Source organism: Aotus nancymaae, unplaced genomic scaffold (genome assembly GCF_030222135.1).
Source record: "Aotus nancymaae isolate 86718 unplaced genomic scaffold, 86718_ANA_hifiasm-v0.15.2.pri h1tg000028l, whole genome shotgun sequence".
Lineage (NCBI taxonomy): Eukaryota > Metazoa > Chordata > Mammalia > Primates > Aotidae > Aotus > Aotus nancymaae.
Window position 1 is genome coordinate 28674358 of NW_026988441.1, and position 26584 is coordinate 28700941.

Genomic DNA, 26584 nt, shown 5'->3' on the forward strand with positions numbered 1-26584 from the left:
CTTTTCCATAGGAGAGAGTGTAAGAAAGTGACAAAGGCATACTGAAATCAGGCAGATCAACTTCAAACCTCAGCCTACTAGTTACTCACTGTGTGACCTTGGACAAGTCTGCCAGCCTCTCAGAGCCTCAGTTTTTGCTCTGTAAAATGGGAGTGAGTATTGAGAGAGTTAAATGACTTAAGGACAGTACCCAGTATACAAAAAATGTTAATTTTTTTTTTTTTTTGACAGGGTCTCACTCTGTTGTCCAGACTGGAGTGAAGTGGTGCTATCCTGTTTCACTGCAGCCTGGATCTCCCATGCCTCAACTTTTCATGCTCACTTTATCCTCCTGAGTAGCTGGACCTACACACATGTGCCACTATGCCTGGCTAATTTTAATTTTTAAATTATTTTTATTTTTATTTCTTAGAGAGGGGGTCTTGCTATGTTGCCCAGGTTGGAATGCAGTGGCTATTCATAGATGCAGTCCCACTACTGATCAGCACAGGAGTTTTGACCTGCTCTGTTTCCGACCTGGGCCGGCTCACCCCTCCTTAGGCAACCTGGTGGTCCCCCGCTCCTGGGAGGTCACCATATTGATGCCGAACTTAGTGAGGACACCCGGTTGGCATAGCACACTACAGCCCAGAACTCCTGGGCTGAAGCGATCCTCCCACCTCAGCCTCCTGAGTAGCTGGGACTACAGGCATGCACCACCATGCCTGGCTAATTTTTTTGTTTTTTTAGAGACAGGGTCTTGCTATGTTGTCCAGACTAGTCTTGAACTCCTGGCCTCAAGCAATCCTATGTCAGCCTCCCAAAGTGCTGGGATTGTAGGTATGAGCCACTGCACCCGGCCAATGTTAACTCTTGCTAAGACCTTAGCATAATACTCAACAGACCAAGAGACACGGTGTTTTCCAAGTGGTTGGTCTTTACACAGGCTGCTTCTAAAATGTATAAGGCCTGGGGGGAAATAATGAATTAAGACCCACATCCTAGAAGATACAATATATAAACATTGCAATTCTAGAGAATAAACTAGTAAATAAAACATGCTGTATCCTCCTATATTGATGAAGGAACCTTCACAAACACCTGGAAGGCAGGATCAGATTGAGAATTCTTGGGCTCCTCAGGGTTCTATGCTGGAATGTAGTGATGTAACCAGCCCCCTGCTACTAGTGACTTGACCCTCTTCTCTTCTCACTCTTCCCAGCTCCATCTCACAACCAGCTGAGATACCCAAACTCCATCCATACCACCCCATGGCTACTCCTGAGCCCAGAAGAGCATACACCAGGGTCATGGTGTACCTCAGAAGGATGGCTGCATGCAGGAAGCCTGTGCATGCCCTAATGAAAACTGAAGGCTATAGAGGGAGGGAGTTCTTGAACTCCAGAGCATGGGTCTAGAAGAGGGATTGTGGGCCCATTGCTTTTGCATGCAGACACCTTCCTAAAAACTGAGGGATGCAGCTAGAGGTGGCCAGAGTGGGGCCCTCTAATACCCAAGACCCAGGTCAGAGCTTTTTATCTCCAGATCGAAGCTCAATCCTGCCCTAAAAGCAAAATGACTCACCGTCCAGCACACTCCAGACAAGTATGGAGCGATCCTTTAAGCCCACGTATACGTACTTGTCATCCTTGGAGAAGCAAGCACATTGGACCCCTCTGCAGTAAGAATTCTGTTGAAAACAGACAATATGTTCTCTCTCTCTTTTTTTTTTTTTGAAATGGAGTTTCACTCTTGTTGTCCAGGCTAGAGTGCAATGGTGCGATCTCAGCTCACTGCAACCTCCGCCTCCCACCTCCCAAGCAATTCTCCTGCCTCAGCCTCCCAAGTAGCTGGGATTACAGGCATGAGCCATGACACCTGGCTATTTTTTTGTGTTTTTAGTAGAGACGGGGTTTCACCATGCTGGCCAGGCTGGTCTCCAACTCCTGACCTTGGAACCAGGCTTTGAAGCACCCCACAGGGGATGGATCCAGTGAAATCCTGGAGAGATGAACAGCACATCTCTCCAGGTGAGAGATGTGTACCCCTTAGTGAGGTGTACCCCAACCCAGGCACACCTCCATAGAGGTTGGATAGAAAGGTTTAGAGACATTTTGCATTGGAAAGGAGCAACTGTAGGATTCAATTTCTTTTTTCTTTTTTTGTTACTGTTTTTTTCTGAGACAGAGTTTCACTCTTGTTTCCCTGGCTGGAGTGCAATGGCACAATCTTTGTTCACTGCAACCTCCACCTCCTGAGTTCAAGCGATTCTTCTGCCTCAGCCTCCCAAGTAGCTGGGATTACAGGTGTGTGCCACCACGCCCGGCTAATTTTTGTATTTTTAGTGGAGACGGGGTTTCACCATGTTGGTCAGGCTGGTCTTGAACTCCTGACCTCAAGTGATCCACCCACCTCAGCCTCCCAAAGTGCTGGGATTACAGGCGTGAGCCACGGTGCCCAGCCTTACATGGCTTTCTTAAGCAGCAGCCCTTGCCATTTATTGGGCATCAAGGAAATGTCAGGTGCTCTCCGAGGAACAAGGGAAACTTCAATGAGCAAAACACAGAAAAAAATGTTTTGCGGGGCCGGGCACGGTGGCTCACGCCTATAATCCCAGTACTTTGGAAGGCCAAGGTGGGTGGATCATGAGGTCAGGAGATCGAGACCATCCTGGCCAACATGGTGAAACCCCATCTCTATAAAAGAAAAAAATATATTAAAAACAACAAAACAAAACAACCTTTTGCCCAGACAGAGAGAGCTCACTGTGTCTCCCCAACTAGTAGAAAATGGCTTTAAAACATGGGATAGTGTGCCTCTCGTCACAGCTGCTTCCTCGGTAATAAAAGGGGGGCTGGCAGAGGTTGTTCAATAAATATCAGTTGGATAAAGAAACAGCACAGAGCTAGGATTACGGGGAAGAGTGAAACAGTCTGAAAGGAGTGCAGCATTTGATCCAGTTTTTACCTATAATGTTGACATTTTGTTCTGCATGGAATTTTGGTATTCATTTTAGATTTTTTAAAATATTACATTAAAATATTCTTTCTTGGCTAGGTAGAGTGGCTCAAACCTGTAATCCCAGCACTTTGGGAGGCCAAGGTGGGCGGATTATGAGGTCAGGAGTTCGAGACCAGCCTGACCAACATGGCGAAAACCCTATCTCTACTAAAAATACAAAAATTAGCCAGGCGTGGTGGCACACACCTGTAATCACAGCTACTTGGGAGGCTGAGGCAAGAGAATCACTTGAACCCGGGAGGCAGAGGTTGCTGTGAGCTGAGATTGTACCACTGCATTCCAGTCTGGGTGACAGAACTAGACACCATCTCAAAGAACAAACAAACAAAAACAATAACAAAAACAAAAAAACTTTGCTCCTGAGACAAGTGCCTCACTTTCTTTTTTTTTTTTTTTTTTTTTTTTTGAGATGGAGTGTCTGTTGCCCAGGCTGGAGTGCAGTGGCATGATCTTGGCTCACTGTGACCTCTGCCTCTGAGTTCAAGCAATTCTCCTGCTTCAGCCTCCTGAGTAGCTGGGATTACAAGCGTGCAACACCAGGCCTGGCTAATTTTTGTATCTTTAGTAGAGACAGGGTTTGACTATGTTGGCCAAGCTGGTCTCAAACTCCCAATATCAGGTGATCCACCCACCTCAGTCTCCCAAAGTGCTGGGATTACAGGGCGTAAGCCTCTGCGCCTGACCAAGTGCCTCACTTTCTTCACCTTAGTCCCACCCAGGTCGATGGCCCATGGTATGTACTCAGTAAATGGTGACTTGGCTACTGGTTTTCCAAAGCCTGGGTCTAGCCTGAACATGGGGAGGCAGGCCACGTACGGTATAGCTCATCTCGAATTTCCGCTTGCATGCCTGTAGGTCCCAGAGACGCAGCAGGGTATCCTCAGACCCGCTGGCCAGCAGCTGCTCCTTGTGGCTGACCTCCACACACGTGACTCGGCTCTTGTGGACCTCCAAGGGAAGTGCTTTGGAATTTGCACACTCGTAAAGAAAGAGGTCCCCGTCGGTCATGCTGTAGATCACGCGGTAGTCCGTCAGAACGGCCACGTTGGAGATGGTCTCGGGCAGCTGGGTATAAAAGGTGTACCTTGGGCCATCGATAAGCGGGCAGGGGTCCCCGGGGCTGATGTCCAGCACCAGGACGATGTTGTCATAGGCGATGGCCAGGCGGTCCTCGCACTTGCTCAGGGACATGCAGCTGATTGCTTTCCGGGCCTCGGGAGGGGGAATGCATATCACGTCCTGCCTGGAATTCAGGGGGAACACAAGGACAACCCCCGACATGAGGCCAGTGAACAGGAGCTTGTGCTGCTCAGCGACCTCCAGACACCTGACCTCACTGGAGGTGTCAAGGGAATCGTGTTCCTCACCTGGCAGGAAGAAAAATGAGAATTACTCATACTGAGAATGAATCACAGCGGCACTGCTTCCCTGGCGTTTTTTTTTTGAGACAGAGTCTTGCTCTGTTGCCCAGGCTGGAGTGCAGTGGCACCATCTTGGCTCGCTGCAACCTCCGCCTGCCGGGTTCAAGCGATTCTCCTGCCTCAGCCTCTCGAGTAGCTGGGATTAATTAAAGGCATGTGCCACTATGCCTGGTTAATTTTGTATTTTTAGTAGAGAGGAGGTTTCTACATGTTGGTCAGGCTGGTCTCAAACTCCCGAACTCAGGTGATCCGCCTGCCTCAGCCTCCCAAAGTGCTGGGATTACAGGCGTGAGCCAGCGCTCCCGGTTTGGTGATCATATTTTTAAGGGTTTAACAACTGTTTTTTGACACAGTTGCTCTGTTCATCAGGCTGGAGTGCAGTGGTGTGATCATAGCTCACAGCAGCCTCCAAATGCTGAATTCAACTGATCTTCCTGCCTCAGCCTCCTGAGTAGCTGGGACTCAGGCACCCGCCACCACACCCCACTAATTTTATTTTTTTCAGATGGAGTCTCGCTTTGTCACCCAGGCTGGAGTGCAGTGGTGCAATCTTGGCTCACTGTAACCTCTGCCTCCCAAGTTCCAGCAATTCTCCCACCTCAGCCTCCCGAGTAGCTGGGACTATAGGTACATGCCACCACGCCCAGCTAATTTTGGGGTATTTTTAGTAAAGACAGGGTTTCACCATGTTGGCCAGACTGGTCTCAAACTCCTGACCTCAAGTGATCCACCTGTCCTGGCCTCCCAAAGTGCTGGAATTACAGGTATAAGTCATCGTGCCCAGCCTATTTATTTTTTAGAAATGGAGTCTCACTGTTACCCGGGCTGGAGTACAGTGGCATGATCGTGGCTCACTGCAGCCTCACCCTCCCAGGCTCAAGCGATTTTCCAACTTCAGCCCCGCAAGTAACTGGGACTACAGGCTCCGGCCACCACGCCCAGCTTATTTTCGTAATTTTTGTAGAGACAGGATTTCGCCATGTTGCCTGGGCTAGTCTTGAACTCCAGGGCTCAAGCGATCCTCCCACCTTGGCCTCCCAACGTACTGGGATTACAGGCATAAGCCACTATGAATTGTCCCATCTTGAAGCAAGGGGACCAGACTTTTGTACTCCTGTATCAGGCAGTCCTTGACTGGGGCCATTTTAGGGGAGGTGGTCACATTCCCCTGCCATTTCCAGATAAGAGGCTTCTTTCATCAGTGGACAAATCCCAGGAGTAAAACGAAGGTGTGGCACCCTTGGGTCTTTGAGAATCGGACAGTGAGGGATTTCTGAGTTGCTCACCACCAGTACTTGGCACAGTGCTGCTGGGGGGTTAGAGGTACAGAAATTCCTTGTTAATGGCGGGGCAGTGGCTCATGCCTGTAATCCCAGCACTTTGGGAGGCCGAGGTGGGTGGATCACCTAAGGTCAGGAGTCGAGACCAGCCTGGCCAACATGGCAAAACCCTGTCCCCACTAAAAATACAAAAATTAGCCGGGTGTGGTGGTAGGCACCTGTAATCCCAGCTACTTGGAAGGAAGGGTGAGGCAGGAGAATTACTTAAACCCAGGAGGTAGAGGTTGCAGTGAGTTGAGATCACACCACTGTACTCCAGCCTGGGCAACAGATAAAGACTCCTTCTCAAAAAAAAAAAAAAAAGAAAAAGAAAAGAAACTCCTTGTTAACGATGAAATAATAGGAGAAAAGAACCCTAATTTTCAAGCTCATTCTTAACTTTATTCAGTCGTTAATGTGGCAAACATTTTTAGAGTAACAGCCTGCTAGGCAAAGCTCTGGGGGTTGGCAGGAAGCCAGTCAAGTGAGGTCACAATTCTCAAGGTGCTTGTTCGCTAGCTGCAGGGTGAACCAGGGCCCAAGGAAATGGAGAGATGCCAGGTGCGATGGCTCATGCTTGTAATCCCAGGAGGCAGAAGTGAGAGGATGGCTTGAGGCCAGGAGTTCAAGACCAGCCTGGGCAACAGAATGAGACCCCTCCCTCTGCAAAAACATTAAAAATTAACCAGATGTGGTGGTGTGCGTCTCTAATTCCAGCACTTTAGGAGGCTGAGGCGGGCAGATTCCTTGAGCCCAGGAGGTCGAGACCACTCTGGGCAACATAGAAAGACCCCGTCTCTACAGAACATACAAAATTTGGCCGGGTGCGGTGGCTCACACCTGCAATCCCAGCACTTTGGGAGACTCAGGCGGGCGGATCACTCAATTCTGGCTGCTGTAACAGAATGTCATCGACTGGGTGGCTTAGAAAGAACAGCAAATCAGGCCCAGCTTGGTGGCTCAGGCCTGTAATCCCAGCACTTTGGGAAGCTGAGGAGGGAGGATCACTTGAGGCCAGAAGTTTGAGACCAGCCTGAGCAACATAGTGAGACCCCACCTCTACAGAAACATTTAAAAAAAGGCATCAGGCTTGGTGGTGCATGCCTGTAGATCTGGTTACTCCAGAGTCTGAGGCAGGAGGATTGCTTGAACCGGAGACTTCAAGGCTGCAGTGAGCTATGATAGTGCCACTGCACTCCAGCCTGGGCAACAGAGGCCCTATTTCTCTTTTCTTAAATTTAAAGAAAGAATAGAAATTTATTTCTCATATTTCTGGAGGAGGCTGGGGAGTCCAAGATCAAGGTGCCAGCAAATTTGGTGTCTTGGGTTAAAATAAATTAAAAAAGAAAAATTTGGTATCTGGTGAGTGTCCTGTTTCTGGGCCACGGCTGGCCGGCTTTTCTTTGTCCTCACATGGTAGAAAGAAGCAAAGAAGCTCCTTGGGGCCTCTTTTTTTGTTGTTCTGTCTTAAGAGACAGGGCTTACTGTACTGCCTAGGCTGGAGTGAAGAGGTATGATGATGGCTCACTGCAGCCTCGAACTCCTGTGCTCCAGCGATCCACCGGCCTCAGCCTCCTGAGTAGCTGGGACCACAGGCACCACCACCACGCCTGTCTCCTGGAGATTTTCTAATCTTTTAAAAAATATTTATTTATATTTTAATTTTGGGGGAATTATTTATTTATTTATTTTGTTTTGAGATGGAGTCTCGCTCTGTCACCCAGGCTGGAGTGCAGTGGAGTGATCTCAGCTCACTGCAACTTCTGCCTCCCGGGTTCAAGTGATTTTCCTGCCTCAGCCTCCCGAGTAGCTGAGATTACAGGCACACAACACCATGCTTGGTTAGTTTTTGTATTTTCAGTAGAGACGTGGTTTCGCCATGTTGGCCAGGTTGTCCTCCATCTCCTCACCTCAAGTGATCCGCCCGCCTCAGCCTCCCAAAGTGCTGGGATTGCAGGTGTGAGCCACCGCGCCCGGCCATGACTGACTACTTTGCACCTAATTGAAGTCATTGGGGCGTTATGGACTGAAGATTTGTGTCTTCCCCTCCCCCTCACAAATTCCTATGTTAAAATCCTCACCCTCCATGGGACGGTATTAGGAGCTGGGGCCTGTCTTAGTCCATTGGTGTTGCTATGAAGGACTACCTGAGGCAGCCAAACATGGTTTGGCTTTTTCCACCCAAATCTCATTTTGAATTGTAACCAGGAAACAGAAGACCAGGAAACAGGTCTTCACTAGACACCAGATCTGCTTACACTTTGATCTACAACTTCCCGGCCTCCAGAACGCTGAGCAATATTTGTTGCTTATGCCGCCCAATCTATGGGGATATTTTTAAAAATTTTTTTGAGATAGAGTCTCACTCTGTCACCCAGGCTGGAGTACAATGGCGTGATCTCAGCTCCCTGCAGCCTTTGCTTCCCAGGTTCAAGCAATTCTCCTACCTCAGCCTCCTGAGTAGCTGGAATTACAGGCACGTGCTACCACGCCCGGCTAATTTTTGTATTTTTAGTAGAGACTCAGTTTCCCCATGTTGGCCAGGATAGTCTCGAACTCCTGACCTCAAGCAATCCATCCGCCTCGGCCTCCCAGAGTGCTGGGATTATGGGCATGAGCCACGGTGCCTGGTCTTCGGGGATAATTGGTTACAGCAGCCTAAACTAAGACAGACGGCTCCTAGCCTTACCCACAAAAATGGCCATACTTTATACCTTACCAACCTTTTGCCAAGTCCCAAATAGTGACTTTGTTTTTGTCCCCAATTTTGGGGAAGTAGACGTAGCTTCCACTGTGGGACACTGCGGTGAGGCCGGTGCGGTCCAGAAATGGCGCAGGGGCCCGGGGCCTATGAGCATTGCTGAGATCCCAGACCTTGAAAGATGAGGACTGCCAGGAAGCAGATGCCACCAAAGCCCCACAGCAGGCCAGCAGGCTCACAGGGGCCCCGACGCCTTCCAGGATGTCCAGCAGGGTCCCCTGTTCTGACAGACTCCATACCTGAGGATGCACAACAGGAGGGCAGATTGATGTCTTCCGTGGACAATCGTAGTTCAAAAATACACTTCAGCCCATTCATACACCTAAGGTGAATTTCAGGCTGTAGTTCAAGGGGCTTCACATCTTCCCATCCCATTAACTTCCTCAGGCTTGAACCCAGCAGCTACCAGAGCAGTTCTCAAAGTGTGTTCCAGGGAACCCCTGGAGGATACCCTGTAAACCTTTTTTAGAGGATCTGGAAGCTCAGATCTTTCAATTTTTAAAAAAAATTTTATTCTAGCAAGGCACAGTGGCTCATGCCTGTAATCCCACTTTGGGAGGCCAAGGTGGGCTGATCACATGAGGTCAGGAGTTCGAGACTAGCCTGGCCAATATGGTGAAACCCCATCTCTACTAAAAATACAAAAATTAGCCAGGCATGGTAGCAGGTGCCTGTAATCCAGCTACTTGGGAGGCTGAGGCAGGAGAATCGCTTGAACCCAGGAGGCAGAGGTGGTAGTGAGCCGAGATCACACCACTGCCCTCCACCCTGGGTGACAGAGCAAGACTCAGTCTCAAAGAAAAAAAAAGAAAATTATTCTTATTTTTTGGAGATAGGCTCTTGTCTTGTCACCCAGGTTGAAGTGCAGTGGTGTAATCACAACTCACTGCAGCCTCTACCTCCCAGGCTCATGTGATCCTCCCACCTCAGCCTCCTGAGTAACTACAACTACAGGCATGAGCCACCATGCCTAGCTAATTTTTTTTCTTTTTCTTTTTTTTTTTTTTGTACAGACAGAGTCTTGCTATGTTGCCAAGGCTGATCTCGCACTCCTGGGCCCAAGTGATCCGCCAGCCTCAGCCTCCCAAAGTGCTGGGATTACGGGTGTGAACCACTGTGCACAGCCTATTTGTCAATTTCTTTAAAACTGGAAAAAATCTATCTAAGAAGGAGGAAAAAAAAAAGAATTTTGGGCCAGGCACGGTGACTCATGCCTGTAATCCCAACACTTTGGGAGGCTGAGGCAGGTAGATCACCTGAGATCAGGAGTTTGAGACCAGCCTGACCAACATGGAGAAACCCCATTTCTACTAAAAATACAAAAATTATCTGGGCATGGTGGTGCATGCCTGTAATCCCAGCTACTTGGGAGGCTGAGACAGGAAAATCGCTTGAACCCGGGAGGCAGAGGTTGCGGTGAGCTGAGATCGTGCCATTGCACTGCAGTCTGGGTGACAAGAGCAAGACTCCGTCTCAAAAAATAAAACAAAACAAAAACAAGAACTTCAAGGGGTGTGAGACTAAAACACGGCAAGATCTGCTTTTTTTTTTTTTTTGAGATGGAGTCACTCTGTCGCCCAGGCTGGAGTGCAGTGGCATGACCTCGGTTCACTGCAATCTCAGCCTCCCAGGTTCAAGCGATTCTCCTGCCTCAGCTTCCTGAGTAGCTGGAATTACAGGTGCACATCACCATGCCCAGCTAATTTTTTGTATTTTTAGTAGAGACGGAGTTTCACCTTGTTGGTCGGGCTGGTCTCAAACTCCTGACTTTGTGATCCGCCTGCCTCAGCCTCCCAAAGTACTGGGATTACAGGCGTGAGCCACCGTGTGGCAAGATCTGCTATTTCACCATGTACTTTTCTCGCTAACTTGGACAACTTTGAACTTAAATTGAGAATTTTTGTCCCCCACAACCCTGCTCCACTCTGAAAGCTCAAATCTGCCCCAGAGGTTTGAGGCTCAGCTTGGAAATGCCACCTCCTTTGTTGAACATTTCAGTAATTCCCACCCAGGTCTGTCACTGGGGTTGAGGATACACCCTCATATCCTCTCAATGAACTCACCTATTTTTCCTGCACTTGTTTTTTTGTTTTTTTGTTTTTTGGTTTCTGTATTTTGCAGCCAAAAATCCCCAAAGAATCACATTGTTGTCCAGGCTCAGTGGCTCACACCTGTAATCCCAGCACTTTGGGAGGCCGAGGCAGGCGGATCACGAGGTCAGGAGATCGCAACCATCCTGGCCAACATGGTGAAACCCTGTCTCTACTAAAATACCAAAATTAGTTGGGCATGGCGGTGCACGCCTGTAATCCCAGCTACTCAGGAGGCTAAGGCAGGAGAATCGCTGGAACCTACGAGGCGGAGGTTGCAGTGAGCTGAGATCGTGCCACTGCACTCCAGCCTGGTAACAGAGCAAGACTCCGTCTCAAAAAAAAAAAAAAAAGATTACATTGTCTATTCTGGGGTCGGAGGCGAGGATGAAGGGTCCTGGGTCTCCCCTCACCTGAACAAGAGCATCAAGGGACCCCGTGATGATCAGATTGTTCTCAGTACTAAAACCAGCTGTCTCCACCATGTCCTCGTGTTCCAGATCTGCAGACATGAATCGGTGAAAGCCCCGCGAGTCTGCCAAGAATATCCGCACCGACCTTCCGAAGCCTGAAACAGCAGGAACCTGGGTTATACCTCTCATGCCTGGAGGGGTTGAGGGTAATTCCTTCCATCAACAGAGATGTTTTGTGGGAAGAAAGTTGCCCAGGCGCCCTGGCAAGAGACTGAAGGCACAATCTGTCCCAGCATAATAAATAACTCATTACTTAGATACAGCAACCATACCAAATATATTTACTGATTACTTAGTTATAGCAATGACACCAAGTAGACTTAAATACAATCACATCATCAATTATATAATCAATCAATCTTACCCCATTATTATTCTCTATTATTAACCTTTGTTTTAGTATTACAGTGTAGAAACATTTTTAGCCTTATAGTACAGAAATAATCGGGTGAAATATAATTCGGAACTGAAGGGAAATTGTGAGACGTGATCGGGAGATGAGAGTAAATGCCTTGCGGTAGCGGCAGCGCCTGGGGAGGCGCCCATTGCTTAGCCGGCCGTGAGGGGGAGTTTCCCTTTCACTGGGGAGTTCAGAGAACACTGCTCCCTCCGGCTCTCAAGGAAGGTCTGACAGTAGCTGGGCCGGCCGCAGACATCCAGGGGCTTAAACGCCTCTCCGCGGTGCTGTGCTCCAATGGTCACCATCCTTGTCCACTTTCATGTTCCACTTTCCCACCCGATGCTCCCTTGTAAATTCTTAGAAGTTGTGAGAAGTAAGAATAGGGGAATCCTAAAAGCCTTTGATCTCTCTGATAAGTGCACAGAAAGATACTGACACATGTGCCTCCCCTCCTTGCAGCGGCTGAGAGTTAGGGGCCCCCTATACTGTACCAAGTGTGGCCCCCGTATTGTAAGAATGTGATTTGCTTGACCCCTACCAATCATGTCAGGTTAGTCACTCTCCTGGTCCTGCCCCCCTGCCTTGTATTCTATAAATATCAGTGCATTCTGGCATTTGGGGCCACTACGGGACTCCACGCCTTGGTAGCGGTGGTCAGCGGAATTCTTCTCTTATCTCTGTGTCTTGTTTCTTTCTTTCCTGCAATCTGTCATCTCTGCACACAAAAGAACACCCACTATACCCTGCGGGGCTGGACTCTGCAATGTTGTGGGGGCGGGGCGCGGTGGTTCATGCCTGTAATCCCAGCACTTTGAAATGTCAAGGCAGGCAGATCACTTGAGGTCAGGAGTTCAAGACCAGCCTGGCCAACATGGTGAAACCCAATGTTTAATGTCTTTTATTCTCTACTAAAAATATAAAAATTAGCCAGGTGTTGTGGTGCACGCCTGTAATCCCAGCTATACAGGAGGCTAAGGCAGGAGAATTGCTTGAGCCCAGGAGGCAGAGGCTGTAGTGAGCCAAGATTGCACCACTGCACTCCAGGCTGGGCAACAGAGTTGGACTCTGTCTCAAAACAAACAAACAAACAAAGAGAGATGTTTTGGAGCCCCTATTAGATGCCAGGAGAAGGGATCCAGGATGGGGAAGGTAGATTTAGTCCTGTCCCCAACTGCCACATAGCCCACAGCTGGTGAGGGGGTCTGACTTCTGTAATCACCATCTTTTTGTTTTTGTTCTGTTTGTCTGTTTGTTTTGAGACAAAGTTTCGCTCTGTCACCCAGGCTGGAGTGCAATTACATGATCTCAGCTCACTGCAACGTTTGCCTCCCGGGTTCAAGCGATTCTCCCATCTCAACCTTCTGAGTAGCTGGGATTATAGGTGCTCACCACCATGCCTGGCTAATTTTTGTATTTTTTAGTAGATACCGGGTTTCACCATTTTAGCCAAGCTGGTCTCGAACTCCTGACCTCAAGTGATCTGCCTACTTTGGACTCCCCAAGTGCTGGGATTACAGGCATGAGCCACTATGCCCGGCCAGTAATCACTCATCTTAAGGAACCTTGTAACGTTATTATAATGAAACTGTAAGTTCCTGGAGGGTAGGGACTGCTTGTTTGGCTCGTCATGGTATCTCAGAAACTAGTACAAAGCCGGGCACACAGCAGGGCTTTGATAAATATGATGGAAGGAAAGGAGGAAAGAGAGAGGGGAGGGGAGGGGAGGGGAAAGGGGGAGGGGAGGGGAAGGGGGAAGAGAGAAGGGGGAGGGGAGAGGGGAGGGGGATGGGAGGGGGCAGGGGGAGGGGAAAGGGGAGGAGAGGAGGGGAGGGAGAGGAGGGGAGGGAAGGGAGAGGAGAGGAGGGGAGGGAGAGGAGAGGAGGAGAGGGGAGGGGAAAGAAGGAGAGGAGGAAAAAAAGGAGGAAGGGAGGAGAGAAAAGAGAAAGGGAAGAAGGAAGGAAGGAGAGGAAAGAGAGGAAAGAAAGAAGGGTGAAAAGAAGGGATAGCAGCAGGAGGCAGGCAAATGCCTAGACAGATAGGAACGGGTCCCTGGGGAAACTGTACCTTTGAGCCAAAAACAGCCTGGACTGCTGGTCCTATAGGAAACCGGCAACCCAGAGTGAGAACTTCTGTTCCTGTTTGCCACCCTTTCCTGATTGGTTCTTTCTGAATAAGACTTTTTTTTGCAGTGGTGCGATCTCAGCTCACTGCAACCTGCATCTCCTGGGTTTAAGCAATTCTCCCACCTCAGGCTTCCAAGTAGCTGGAGTCCACCACCATGCCCAGCTAATTTTTGTACTTTTAGTAGAGACAAGGTTTCACCATGTTGGCCAGGCTGGTCTGAACTCCTGATCTCAGGTGATGGCCCATCTTGGCCCTCCCCAAGTGCTGGGATTACAGGCGTGAGCCACTGCACCTGGCCTCAATAATGTTTTTTAACCAATCAAATGTTACCTTTTCCAATACTACTTACAGCCTGCCCCTCCCCCATCCTGTGCCTATAAAAACTCCCACACTCAGCCACACTGAGAGAGATGACCTGACCTTCCCATCCCCTCTTGTTTGACAGCTGTTTCATTGCTCAATAAAATTCTCTGTCCTTATCATCTTTCAATTGTCAGTATGACCTCATTCTTCTTGGACACGGGACAAGAGCTCAGGACTCACCAAATGCAGGTACCCAGGAAGGCTGTAACACTGTGGCCCTCTGTGCTTGCTGGCAGAGGGCAGCTGCCCCATGCAATAGAAGCAGAGGTGGGACCAAGCCAGTCCCAGAGCTGTGGACTGGAACGAGGCAAGGGGCTGACTGAGCTGCTAACATGCTACCATCCACTGGGTTGTGGACGGTGGAACTAAAAAAGCAAATTAGGCTGGGTGTGGTGGCTCACATTTGTAATCCCAGCACTTTGGGAGGCCGAAACAGGCAGATTACCTGAGATCAGGAGTTTAAGACTAGCCTGGCCAATATGGTGGAACCCCATCTCTACTAAAAATACAAAAATTAGCAGGACATGGTGGCAGGTGCCTGTAATCCCAGCTACTTGGGAGGCTGAGGCACGAGAACCGCTTGAACCCGGGAGGTGGAGGTTGCAGTGAGCCAAGATCATGCCACTGCACTCCAGCCTGGGTGACAGAACAAGACTCCATCTCAAAAAAAAAAAAAAAAAGCTAATTAGCACACTGTAACAGCCACTCTGGGGCTTCAGGGTCGAGGGTCCTCCTGTGTTTCCCTCAGGGCAACACACCTGGTCTGGCCGTGGGCCCCGCACGGAGCCTGCCCCTGTGTCAGTGCTTGGAGCAGCCGGCTGGACCCTACACTGAGTGATCGGTCACGGCAGTGTCCAGGGGAGCTGCAGCTGGGACCACAAGCCAGATGTGGCCCGGCTGGCTGAGAAGATGGGGTGCCCCCTGCTGCCAGTCTGGCAAAGAGGCCAAGAGAAATCCGACATCAAAAGGAACAAAAGGGACTGGTGCGGTAGCTCACGCCTGTAATCCCAGCACTTTGGGAGGCTGAGGTGGGTGAATCATCTGAGGTCAGGAGTTTGAGACCAGCCTGGCCAACATGGTGAAACCCTGTGTCTACTAAAATTACAAAAATTAGCTGGGTGTGTTGGTGTATCCCTGTAATCCCAGCTATTCCGGAGGCTGAGGTGGGAGGATCACCTGAGCCCAGAAATTCAAGGCTGCAATGAGTTATGATTGAGCCACTGCACTCCAGCCTGGGTGACACAACAATACCCTATCTCAAAAAACAAAAAGGCCGGGTGCAGTGGCTCAGGCCTGTAATCCCAGGGAAGCTGAGGTGGATGAATCACCTGAGGTCAGGAGTTCAAGACCAGCCTGACCAACATGGGGAAACCCCATCTCTACTAATAATACAAAATTAGCCAGGCGTGGTGTGGCACACGCCTGTAGTCCCAGCTACTCTGGAGGCTGAGGCAGGAGAATCGCTTGAACCCAGGAGCAGAGGTTGCAGTGACCTGAGATTGCACCATTGCGCTCCAGCCTGGGCAACTAGAGCAAAAACTCAGTATCAAAAAAAGAAAAAAAGAAAAAGAGAGACAGAGAGAAAAAGAATAGAGAAACAATAGTGTCTATGCTAGTTTTTGTGCCACAACTGCAGAGTTGAGTCTTTGCAACTGAGAATGTCTTGTCTGGACTGCAAAAAATGTTTACTATGAGGTCATTTGGCAGAAAAAGTTTGCTGACCTCTGGCCCTAGGAGCCCTCTCTGTTCCCAAGCCCACCCCCTTCTCCAACCCCGTCCTGACTGGCTTCCTCACTATTCCAAACGTGAGCTAAACGCTACCTGCGGCGAGGAGAGACTCATCTTCAGAGACCACCAGGAACCTCACAGCATCTGGAAGCTTCTCCAGCAATCTGTCCCCTTCGGAAGAAACCTGTGGAGAACCAAGGGTGCCTGTCAGGCACTTCCATGGGTTAAGGGTTAGAAGCTTGGAATTTTTTTTTTTTTTTTTTTTTTTTTGAAATGGAGTCTTGCTCTGTCTCCCAGGCAGGAGTGCAGTGGCATGACCTCAGCTCCCTGCAACCTCCACCTCCCGAGTTTAAGTGATTCTCCTGCCTCAGCCTCTCAAGCAGCTGAAATTACAGGAGTGTACCACCATGCCCGGCTAATTTTTGTATTTTTAGTACATGGGGTTTCACCATGTTGGTCAGGCTGATTTTGAACTTCCGACCTCATGATCCACTGGCCTCGGCCTCCCAAAGTGCTGGAATTACAGGCGTGCACCACCATGCCCAGCCCTTTTTTTTCATTTTCACGTCGTTCTTGTTCCAAGCCTGCCTCCTCTGGGGAGGCTTCCCAGATCACCCCTTTCAGAAGCATTTGATCCTTCACCCAACCAAGACTGTACTGCTTCTACCTCTACTGAAAGCAGACTCTGTTCCTCTAGTGCCACTGTAAGTTACTGATGAACCCAGCCCCGTCCCTTGACGGTAGGGTTGGGAGGCGGTCTTACGTTTCATTTCTTTTTTTTAAATTTGAAACAGGGTCTTCTTCTGTCACTCAGGCTGGAGTGCAGGGGTGCAATCATAGCTCACTGCAGCCTCGACCTCCTGGGCTCAAACAACTCTCCCGCCTCAGCCTCCCAAGTAGCTGGGACCACAGGTGTGCGCCACCATGCCCAGATAAGTTTTGTATTTTTGGTAGAGATGAGGTCCTGCTGTGTTGCCCAGACTGGCCTCAAACTCCTGGGCTCAAGTGATCCTCCCACCTCGGCCTCCCAAAGTGCTGGGATTATAGGTGTGAGCCACTGCGCCCGGACCCCACGATTCTTTAGTGGCCACATTCCTCCTCCGCAGAGTATACTAGACCCTCTCTGATCATCTCCACACTCCCTCTCTTTTCCCTAATACCCAGGCATGTTCCTGTCTCACCTCTATTCCTTTTTTTCTTGAGACAGAGTTTCGCTCTTGTTGCCCGGGCTGGAGTGCAATGGCATGATCTCAGCTCACCGCAACTTCCACCTCCCGGGTTCAAGCAATTCTCCTGCCTCGGCCTCCCGAGTAGCTGGGATTGCAGGTGTGTGCCACGCTCGGCTAATTTTTGTATTTTTAATAGAGATGGGGTTTCTCCATGTTGGTCAGGCTGCTTTTGAACTCCTGACCTCAGGTGATCTGCCCACCTCAGCTTCCCAAAGTGCTGGGATTGCAGGTGTGAGCCACTGCACCCAGCAGGGGGTCTTATGTTTCTATAGCCCATCCAGTGCCTAGCATGGTGCCAAAGCTTCTCCATTACATTTCCTTACATAATTTGCTGTTAGCACTCCTGCCATATGCCCTCCACGTTCTCCTCCATTCCTGAGGCTTCTTACTGCAAACACCTCCGAGCAGCTTTTTCCCCCTCACCAGGATGCCCAGTACACGTTTTTGTTTGTTTCGCTCTGTTGCCCAGGCTGGAGTGCAGTGGCAAGATCTCTGCTCATTGCAACCTCCGCCTCCCAGATTCAAGTGATTCTCCCGCCTCAGCCTCCCGAGTAGCTGGGATCACAGGCACATGACACCACACCAGGCTAATTTTTGTTTTTGTTTTTTGAGATGGAGTTTCGCTCTTGTTGCCCAGGCTGAAATGCAGTGGTTCGATCTTGGCTCACTACAACTTCTGCCTCCTCGGTTCAAGTGATTCTCCTGCCTCAGCCTCCCAAGTAGCTGGGATTACAGGCGCCCACCACCACGCCCAGCTAATTTTTGTGTTTTTAGTAGAGACAGGGTTTCACCATGTTGGTCAGGCTGGCCTCAAACTCCTAACCTCGTGATCTACCCGCCCCGGCCTCCCAAAGTGCTGGGATTACAGGTGTGAGCCACCATGCCTGGCCTCATATCACACCTTAGAGCTCCCCTGAAGGACTGAGCTTCATCAATTGCCCACATCGGGTGGTCCCCAAGAGACGCCAATGGATGTTTCCTGAACTCTGCTGAACTGCAAATTCAAGTGCTGGGGCTGGGCATGGTGGCTCACGCCTGTACTCCCAACACTTTGGGAGGTTGAAACAGGAGAACGGTTTGAGGCAGGAGCTTGAGAGCAGCCTGGGTAACAGAGTTAACATAGTAAGAGCCTGTCTCTATGAAAAGCTTTTTAAAAATGAACTGAGCATGGTGGTGCGCCCTGTAATCCTCCTAGCTACTTGGGAGGCTGAAGCCAGAGGGTCTGTTGAGCCCAGGTGTTGAAGATCGAGGAGCTATGATCACACTGCTGTACTCCAACCTGGGCAACAGAGCAAGAGCCTGTCTCTAAAAATAATTGATAATAATAATAAAGAAGCTGTCTGGGCATAGTGGCTCAGGCCTGTAATCCCAGCACTCTGGGAAGCCAAGGCAGGAGGATCGCTTGAGCCCAGGAGTTTGAGACTAGCCTGGACAATATAGGAAAACCTTGTCTCTACAGATAAAAAAGTTAGCCTGCGTAATAGCTTACACCAGTGAGGCTGAGGCAGGAGGATCACTTGAGTTCAGGAGGTCAAGGCTGCAGAGAGCTGTAATCTCATCACTGAACTCCAGCCTGGGCAACAGAGTGAGACCCTGTCTCAAGAAAAAGAAGAAAAAGGAGAAGAAGGAGGAGAAGGAGAGGAAGAGGAAGAGGAGGAGGAAGAAGAAGAAGAAAAAGAGGAGGAGGAGGAGGAAGCAGAAGCAGCAGCAGCATCTAAGTGTCATTTATTAAAAATATATGACCAGGCACAGTAGCTCACGCCTATAATCCCAGCACTTTGGGAGGCCTAGGTGGGTGGATCACCTGAGGACTGCAGTTTGAGACCAGCCTGACCAACATGGTGAAACACTGTCTCTACTAAAAACACAAAAAAAATTATCTGGGCGTGGTGGTGGGTGTCTGTAATCCCAGCTACTCTGGAGGCTGAGGCAGGAGAATCGCTTGAACCCGGGAGGCGGAGTTTGCAGCGAGCTGAGATCGCACCATTGCACTCCAGCCTGGGCACCAAGAGTGAAACTCCGTCTCAAAAAAAAAAAAAAGATACAAGGCAAGATTATTTTTCCCAATCTCTAGCACATCTGAGCACTTTAAAACTGAGTTAATGTTCACATTATGGTCAGTAAAGGTGCTTACCAAAGAGATGGAGCCATTGCTAAACCCAGTAATAAGCTTCCCTTGCTTCTGGACTGAGACGGCACAGGTTGGCGTTCCCTCTTTGATGCTGGACATGTGTTGCTTCCCCTGAAGTTTTCCCGTGGCTGAGTTCCACAGACTGACCACACCATCCCTGGACACTGTCAGCAGCGTGGCCTGGGAGTCCAGCACGGCCATGCACATCCAAGGATCAGAGGCATCTCCCAGGATATGGAAAACCAGCTCTGCAGTTTCCAGATTCCAAGCATTGATCTAATAGAATAACGAAGAGGAAGCGACATCTTGGCAGGAGACCTAGACTGCAAGTTTCCCGGAGTCAAATGCAAGATCCGTGCCCTTGTCTACTCTATACATTTTCTTTTCTTTCGGAGATAGGGTTTCTCTTTTTCACCCAGGCTGGAGTGCAGTGGTGCAATCACGGTTTGCTGCGACTATCAACCCTTCATCTAGGTTTTTTTGTGTTGGTTTTTTTTTTTGAGATGGAGTTTCACTCTTGTTGCCCAGGCTGCTGTGCAGCGGCAGAGTCTCGGCTCATTGCAACCTCCGCCTCCCGAGTTCAAGCGATTCTTCTGCCTCAGCCTTCTGAGTAGCTGGGATACAGGCATGTGCCACCATGCCTGGCTAATTCTGTATTTTTAGTGGAGAATTAGCCAGGCATGGTGGTCAGGCTGGTCTCAAACTCCTGACTTTAGGTGATCCACCTGCCTTGGCCTCCCAAAGTGCTGGGATTACAGGCGTGAGCCACTGCGCCTGGCCTGTCATCTAGGTTTTAAGGCCCGCATGCATTAGGTATTTGTCCTAATGCTCTCCCTCCCCTTGCCCCTCCCCACCCCCCAAACTTCAAGTGTTTAATAGCTACATCTGGTTGGCAACTCCTGTTTTGGGTGGCATGATTTATATTGCTGATTTATGTTACTGTCAACAACCACTAATTACTCATGTAACACCATAATGGATGGATATCAATTATTTGGTGTTTACCGTGTGCTAAGCACTATGCCAGGATATGTCTCATGATCTTACGACAAAGAGGAAGCAATGAGACTCAGAATGGTGAATGACGTGACCAGGGTCACTCAGTTCCCAAGAAACTCAACTGGGAGTTAAATAAAGATATTTTTTCCTCCTGGCATTAAGTTACTAAGCTATTACCCACAATGCTATTGGTGTCTCTATGTATAAAACTATGAAATCATAGGGTTATGATCGATATAATGGAATAACACAGTGGAATAGACACTAATTTCAGAAGCCCACAGAACATTCAGAGACTATACAACAGGCTGGGCATGGTGGCTCAGGCCTGTAATCCCAACACTTTGGGAGGCTGGGACAGGTGGTTCACCTGAGGGCAGGAGTTTGAGACCAGCCTGGCCAACATGGTGAAATGCTGTCTCTACTAAAAATACAAAAATTAGCTGGGCATGGTGGCACACACCTGTAGTAGCAGCTAGTCAGGAGACTGAGGCAGGAGAATCGCTTGAACCTGGGAGGTGGAGGTTGCAGTGAGCTGAGATGGTACCCCTGCACTCCAGCCTGGGTGATAGAGAGGGACTCCATCTCAAAAAAAAAAAAAAAAAAAAATCAGGTATAACTTTAAGACTGGATGTGGAGAAAAAAAAAGAAGAAAAAATTAGAGAGAGAGAGAGGGAAAAGAGAGAGCGAGACTAAAACAAGTCTCAATGAATTTGAAAGGTTTTACCTCATACAAATAGAATTTAATTAGAAAAAAATATAAAAAACAAGACCCTATCTAGAAATTCTTCAAATATCTGGAAACTAATAGCACAGTTTTAAGTAGCCCATGTATCAAAGAAAAAAATCAAAAGTGAAATCTGAAAGTATTTTTAAATGTATGTAAATGAAAATACATGCCAAAATGCACATGATGTAGGTAAAGCAGTACTTTGAGGGAAATTTATAGCCCTAAGATGCTGATATTCAAAAAAGATGAAAGGTTTCAAATCTTGGGGTCAGAAAGAACTATCAGGATTATCTAATCCAACTATGAAGTCTGAAACCTCTTTTTATTTTTATTTTTTTGAGGTGGCATTTCACTCTTGTTGCCCAGGCTGCAGTGCAATGGCACAATCTTGGCTCACTGCAATCTCTGCCTCCTGGGTTCACCCCCAGCTAATTTTGTATTTGTAGCAGAGATGGGGTTTCACTGTGTTAGTCAGGCTGGTCTTGAACTCCTGACCTCAGGTGATCCGCCCATCTTGGCCTCCCAAAGTGCTGGGATTACAGGCATGAGCCACTGCGCCTGGCAAGACTGAAACCTCTCATAGCACCCTCTCAAGTGGTTGTGTACACTGTTTACACCCCACCCCACCCCACCACTGTATCAGGGAGCTCCTCCTTATAGAAATGGCCTCTTCTGTCTTTGAATGTTCTGGTCTCAGCTTTCCTTTACAAACAGGGCAGGTATTTGTTACCTTTGAGCCAGATGCCGAATACACAACTTTGCGTGCTTCATCCACGTGAAGGCTCCAGATCTGAGGTCCGGTGAGATTTTTTGAGCTTCCATCCCAAATGATAAATTTCTCCTGGCCAGAGAGTAAGTTCCACAGGCGCAGTGTATAATCCTTCGAAGCAGAGATGGCAAGGGTCCCTTTGGCAAATACTTTCACGCACCTCACCTCTCCTGCGGCAGGCCAGGGTGGGGGAGAGTATATTAGCTGGGAACACTTTGACCTTGCAACTATCAAAATGCTTGTCCAAACCAGCTTGGAAATACCCTGGTTTACCAAAGAAAAGACGGATGGAATTGAATTGTGAAATTTATCGGAATAAAAATGGAGTCACTAATGTTAAGAAAACCCTGACAGGCCAGGCGCGGTGGCTCAAGCCTGTAATCCCAGCACTTTGGGAGGCCGAGGCGGGTGGATCACAAGGTCAAGAGATCGAGACCATCCTGGTCAACATGGTGAAACCCCGTCTCTACTAATACAAAAAATTAGCTGGGCATGGTGGCACGTGCCTGTAATCCCAGCTACTCAGGAAGCTGAGGCATGAGAATTGCCTGAACTCAGGAGGCGGAGGTTGCGGTGAGCCGAGATCGCGCCATTGCACTCCAGCCTGGGTAACAAGAGCGAAACTCCGTCTCAAAAAAAAAAAAAAAAGAAAACCCTGACAAAGAGAGGCTAAGAAAGAAGGCTATGAATAAAGAGTTCTCACACTTATATGCCTGATAACAGAAAAGACTACAAATATCACAACTTTGCACAAAGGCTATTGTAAACTTACAGAAAAAAATACATCTGCAAGACCATCTGCCCAGCAACTGCCTGTCCAGCCGCACCCTTATTATTGATCTTTGTAACCAAGGGTAATTATTTCAAAACATTTATGTAATCTTCTTTTTTTTTTTTTTTGGAGACAGAATCTCTGTCTGTCGCCTAGGCTGGAGTGCAGTGGTGCGATCTTGGCTCACTGCAACCTCTGCCTCCCCAAGTAGCTGGGATTACAGGTGCCTGCTGCCATATCTGGCTAATTTTTTGTATTTTTAGTGGAGACAGGGTTTTACCATGGTGGCCAGGCTGGCCTTGAACTCCTGGCATCAAGTGATCTACCCACCTGAGCCTCCCAAAAGTCTGGTCATGGTGTCTCATGCCTGTAATCCCAGCACTTGGCATGAGACACCATGACCAGCCTTTTAATATTATTATGACTGTTATTATTATTTGAGATGAAGTTTCGCTCTTGTTGCCTAGGCTGGAGTTCAGAGGCATGATCTTGGCTTACTGCAACCCCCACCTCCCTGGTTCAAGCAATTCTCCTGCCTCGGCGTCTCCAGTAGCTGCGATCGCAGGTGCCTATGACCATGCCTGGCTAATTTTTGTATTTTTAGTAGAGACAGGGTTTTACCTTGCTGACCAGACTGGTCTTGAACTCTTGACCTCAGGTGATCTGCCCAGCTCGGCCTCCCAAAGTGTTGGAATTACAGGCATGAGCCACCACCCCTGGCCAATTATTTTTATTATTATTATTTCGAGATGGAGTCTCACTCTGTCGCCAAGGCTGGAGTTAACTGGTGCAATCTCAGCTCCCTGCAACCTCTGAGCGATTCTCATGCCTCAGTCTCCCGAGTAGCTGGGATTACAGGCATGTGCCACCGTGCCTGGCTAATTTTTGTATTTTTAGTAGAGATAGGGTTTCACTACATTGGCCAGGCTGGTCTCAAACTCCTGATCTCAAGTGATCCTCTGGCCTCGGCCTCCCACAGTGCTGGGATTACAGGTGTGAGCCACCATGCCCAGCCTCTTCCTTTCTTTCTTTTTCTTTCTTTTTTTTTTTTTTTGAAAGCTTCTCTCTGTTAGTTAAATTGATAGAACCTGTCCAAATGGAAAATAATGAAATGTGGCAATGCAAAATTCAGATGGCCACAACTGGTTGGGAGTCTATCTATTGCCCCAGACGTTGAATTTGTACTAAACAGATAACTGAATTTTATAAAGATTCTAGGAGTGTCTAAAATTAATAACCAGTAAAAAAGGGGAAACTTCTAGAAAAATTATAGGACTTCTCTTATCATTTTAATAATCTTGTAAAAAAAATAATTAGCCAGGTATGGTGGCACACACCTGTGATCCCAGCTACTTGGGAGGCTGAGGTGGGAGGATCACTTGAGCCCAGGAGTCCGAGACGAGCCAGGCAACATAGCGAGACCCTGTCTCTAAAAAAAGAAGTAAAAATAATAAAAAGAGCCTGATTCAGTAGCTTACGCCTGTAATCCCAGCACTTTGGGAGGCCGAGGTGTGTGGATCACGAGGTCAAGAGATCGAGACCATCCTGGTCAACATGGTGAAACCCCGTCTCTACTGAAAATACAAAAAATTAGCTGGGCATGGTGGCGCGTGCCTGTAATCCCAGCTACTCAGGAGGCTGAGGCAGGAGAATTGCCTGAACTCAGGAGGCGGAGGTTGCGGTGAGCCGAGATCGCGCCATTGCACTCCAAGCTGGGTAACAAGAGCGAAACTCCGTCTCAAAAAACAACAACAACAACAACAAATTAGCCAGGCATGGTGGCAGGCACCTGTAATCCCAGCTACTTGGGAGGCTGAGGCAGGAAAATCACTTGAACCCAGGAGGCAGAGGTTACAGTGAGCCGAGATCACACCACTGCACTCCAGCCTGGGCAACAGAGTGAGACTCCATCTCAAAAATATATATATATAAAAAAATAAGAATCAATGGGCACAAAAGAATGTTTATGGCAAAATATTGATAAAAATATATATAGATTTATATATTTATGTATATATTTGTTTTTGTATATTTATATATATTTTATCTATATTTTTAGGTATGTATATATTTGTTTTATATACATACATATATTGTTTTATATACATAAAACATATATACATAAAAATATAGATGAAATATATATGTGTATATATAAGTATATACATATACATAAAACATGGTACATACTTCGATTGAAATGATAAAATATTCTTAACACCTCTATGGGGAGACAATTTACAACCACGCCCATTTAATCTACAATGGTGCAATTCAGTGGTTTTTAGTGTGTTCACGCAGCTACGTAACCATCGCCCCAGACTAAGTTCAGAACATTTCCGTAACCTCAAAAAACAGTTATCCTCTTTTTTTTTTTATCACGTTAATCTTTTTTTTTTTTTAGATAGAGTCTCACTCTGTGGCCCAGGCTGAAGTGCAGTGACATGATCTTGGCTCAGTGCAACCTCTCCCTCCCAGGTTCAAGTGATTCTCCTGCCTCAGCCTCCCGAGGTAGCTGGAATTACAGACTTGCACTACTGAACCCAACTAATTTTGTATTTTTAGTAGAGTTGGGGTTTCACCATGTTGCGCAGGCTGGTCTTGAACTCCTGACCTCAAGTGATCCATCCGCCTCAGTCTCCCAAACCCTGTCTCCAATAAAAATACAAAATTAGCCAAGCGTGGTGGTGCGTGCCTATAATCCCAGCTACTCAGGGGGCTGAGGCAGGAGAATCACTTGAACCCAAGAGATGGAGGTTGCAGTGAGCCAAGATCACAGCACTGCACTTCAGCCTGGGCAAAAAGAGTGAAACTTCATCTCAAGAAATAAATTAATCAATTAATTAATTAATTTTAAGACCCTACCTTTTAAAATAAATAAATAACATTTTTTAAAAAGAATATATTTGGGAAAAAATAAATAATTGCATCTGGACTAAACATTCACAGACCTTTATTGTCATTAGCCCCCAAACAACACAGAATAACAACTATTTATAGCTGGGATTACAGGCATGAGCCACCGCCCCAGGCCTGTTGCATTAATCATTTCAAAACAAACAATTCAGTGGCATTTAGCACATTCACAGTATTGTGCAAACATCACTCTATCTCATTCCAGAACATTTGCAACCCTCCCAAAAGGAGACCCTGTCCCCATCAGCAGTCACTCCCCACTCCCCTCCCCTAGGTCCTGGCGACCACTCATCTGCCTCCTGTCTCTGTGGACTAGCCTGTTCTGGACATCACATACCCATGGGAGTTATACACCAAGGGGCACCTAGTGACTGCTCCTTTTTTTTTTTTTCTTTGTTGAGACAGAGTCTCACTCTGTCACCCAGGCTGGAGTGCAGTGGCGCAATCTCGGCTCAATGCAACCTCTGCCTCCTCGGTCCAAATAATTCTCCAGCCTCAGCCTCCCGAGTAGCTGGGACTACAGGCATCCGCAACCATGTCCAGCTAATTTTTGTATTTTTAGTAGAGATGGGGTTTCACCATGTTGGCCAGGCTGGTCTCAAACTCCTGACCCCAGGCAATCTGCCCGCCTCAGCCTCCCAAAGTGCTGGGATTACAGGCGTGAGCCACGGCACCCGGCCTGACAGCCCTTTTTATTTGACACAGTCTCCAGAGCTCCAGCCTCATAACTGCCTTTCTGTTCTGTAGACCCGCCAACCTCATTCCCCTCTCGGGCCTTTGCACTTGCTGCTTTCTGTGCCCGGGAGGCTCTTTCCTCTCCCCTGCCCTTCCTTCACCCCTGCAGATACCAAAGTCCACAGATGCTCCAGTCCCTTATAGGAAATAGCATGGTATTTGCATATAACCTATACATAGCCTCCTGTATACTTTATTATTATTGTTACCATTATTATTATTTTTAGAGATGGGGGTGGAGCATGGTAATGCAACTGCAGCCTCCATCTCCCAGGCTTAAGCGATCCTCCTGCCTTAGCCTCCTGAATAGCTGGAACTACAGGTGTTCCCGTATACTTAATTTTTTTGTTTGTTTATTTTTGTTTTTTTGAGACAGAGTCTCACTCTGTCACTGAGGCTAGAGCGCAGTGGCACAATCTTAGCTCACAGCAACCTCTGCCGTCCAGGTTCAAGCGATTCTCCTGCCTCAGCCTCCTGAGTAGCTGAGACTACAGGTGCGCACCACCGTGCCCAGCTAATTTTGTATTCTTAGTAGAGATGTGGTTTTGCCATGTTGGCCAGGCTGGTCTCAACTCCTGACCTTAGGTGATCCACCCGCCTCGGTTTCCCAAAGTGCTGGATTAC

At 48.2% G+C, this 26584-nt stretch overlaps 1 protein-coding gene across 5 annotated transcripts in view; it reads right to left on the bottom strand.

The window, feature by feature from the left end:
- Positions 1 to 26584, bottom strand: part of NWD1 (NACHT and WD repeat domain containing 1) — an 87200-nt gene that overhangs the window by 963 nt on the left and 59653 nt on the right. For 4 of the 5 annotated variants that reach the window (XM_064381671.1, XM_064381670.1, XM_064381674.1 and 1 more), the window contains 7 exons: positions 21499 to 21707; positions 19043 to 19315; positions 15773 to 15863; positions 11005 to 11159; positions 8464 to 8740; positions 3817 to 4367; positions 1564 to 1669 (listed from right to left, as the gene is read on the bottom strand). In XM_064381671.1, coding sequence (XP_064237741.1) covers positions 1564 to 1669; positions 3817 to 4367; positions 8464 to 8740; positions 11005 to 11159; positions 15773 to 15863; positions 19043 to 19315; positions 21499 to 21707 — 1662 coding nt within the window. Of the gene's footprint in view, positions 1 to 89; positions 140 to 1563; positions 1670 to 3816; positions 4368 to 8463; positions 8741 to 11004; positions 11160 to 15772; positions 15864 to 19042; positions 19316 to 21498; positions 21708 to 26584 lie in introns of all 5 variants that reach the window. The other variant, XM_064381673.1, reaches the window with a different exon arrangement.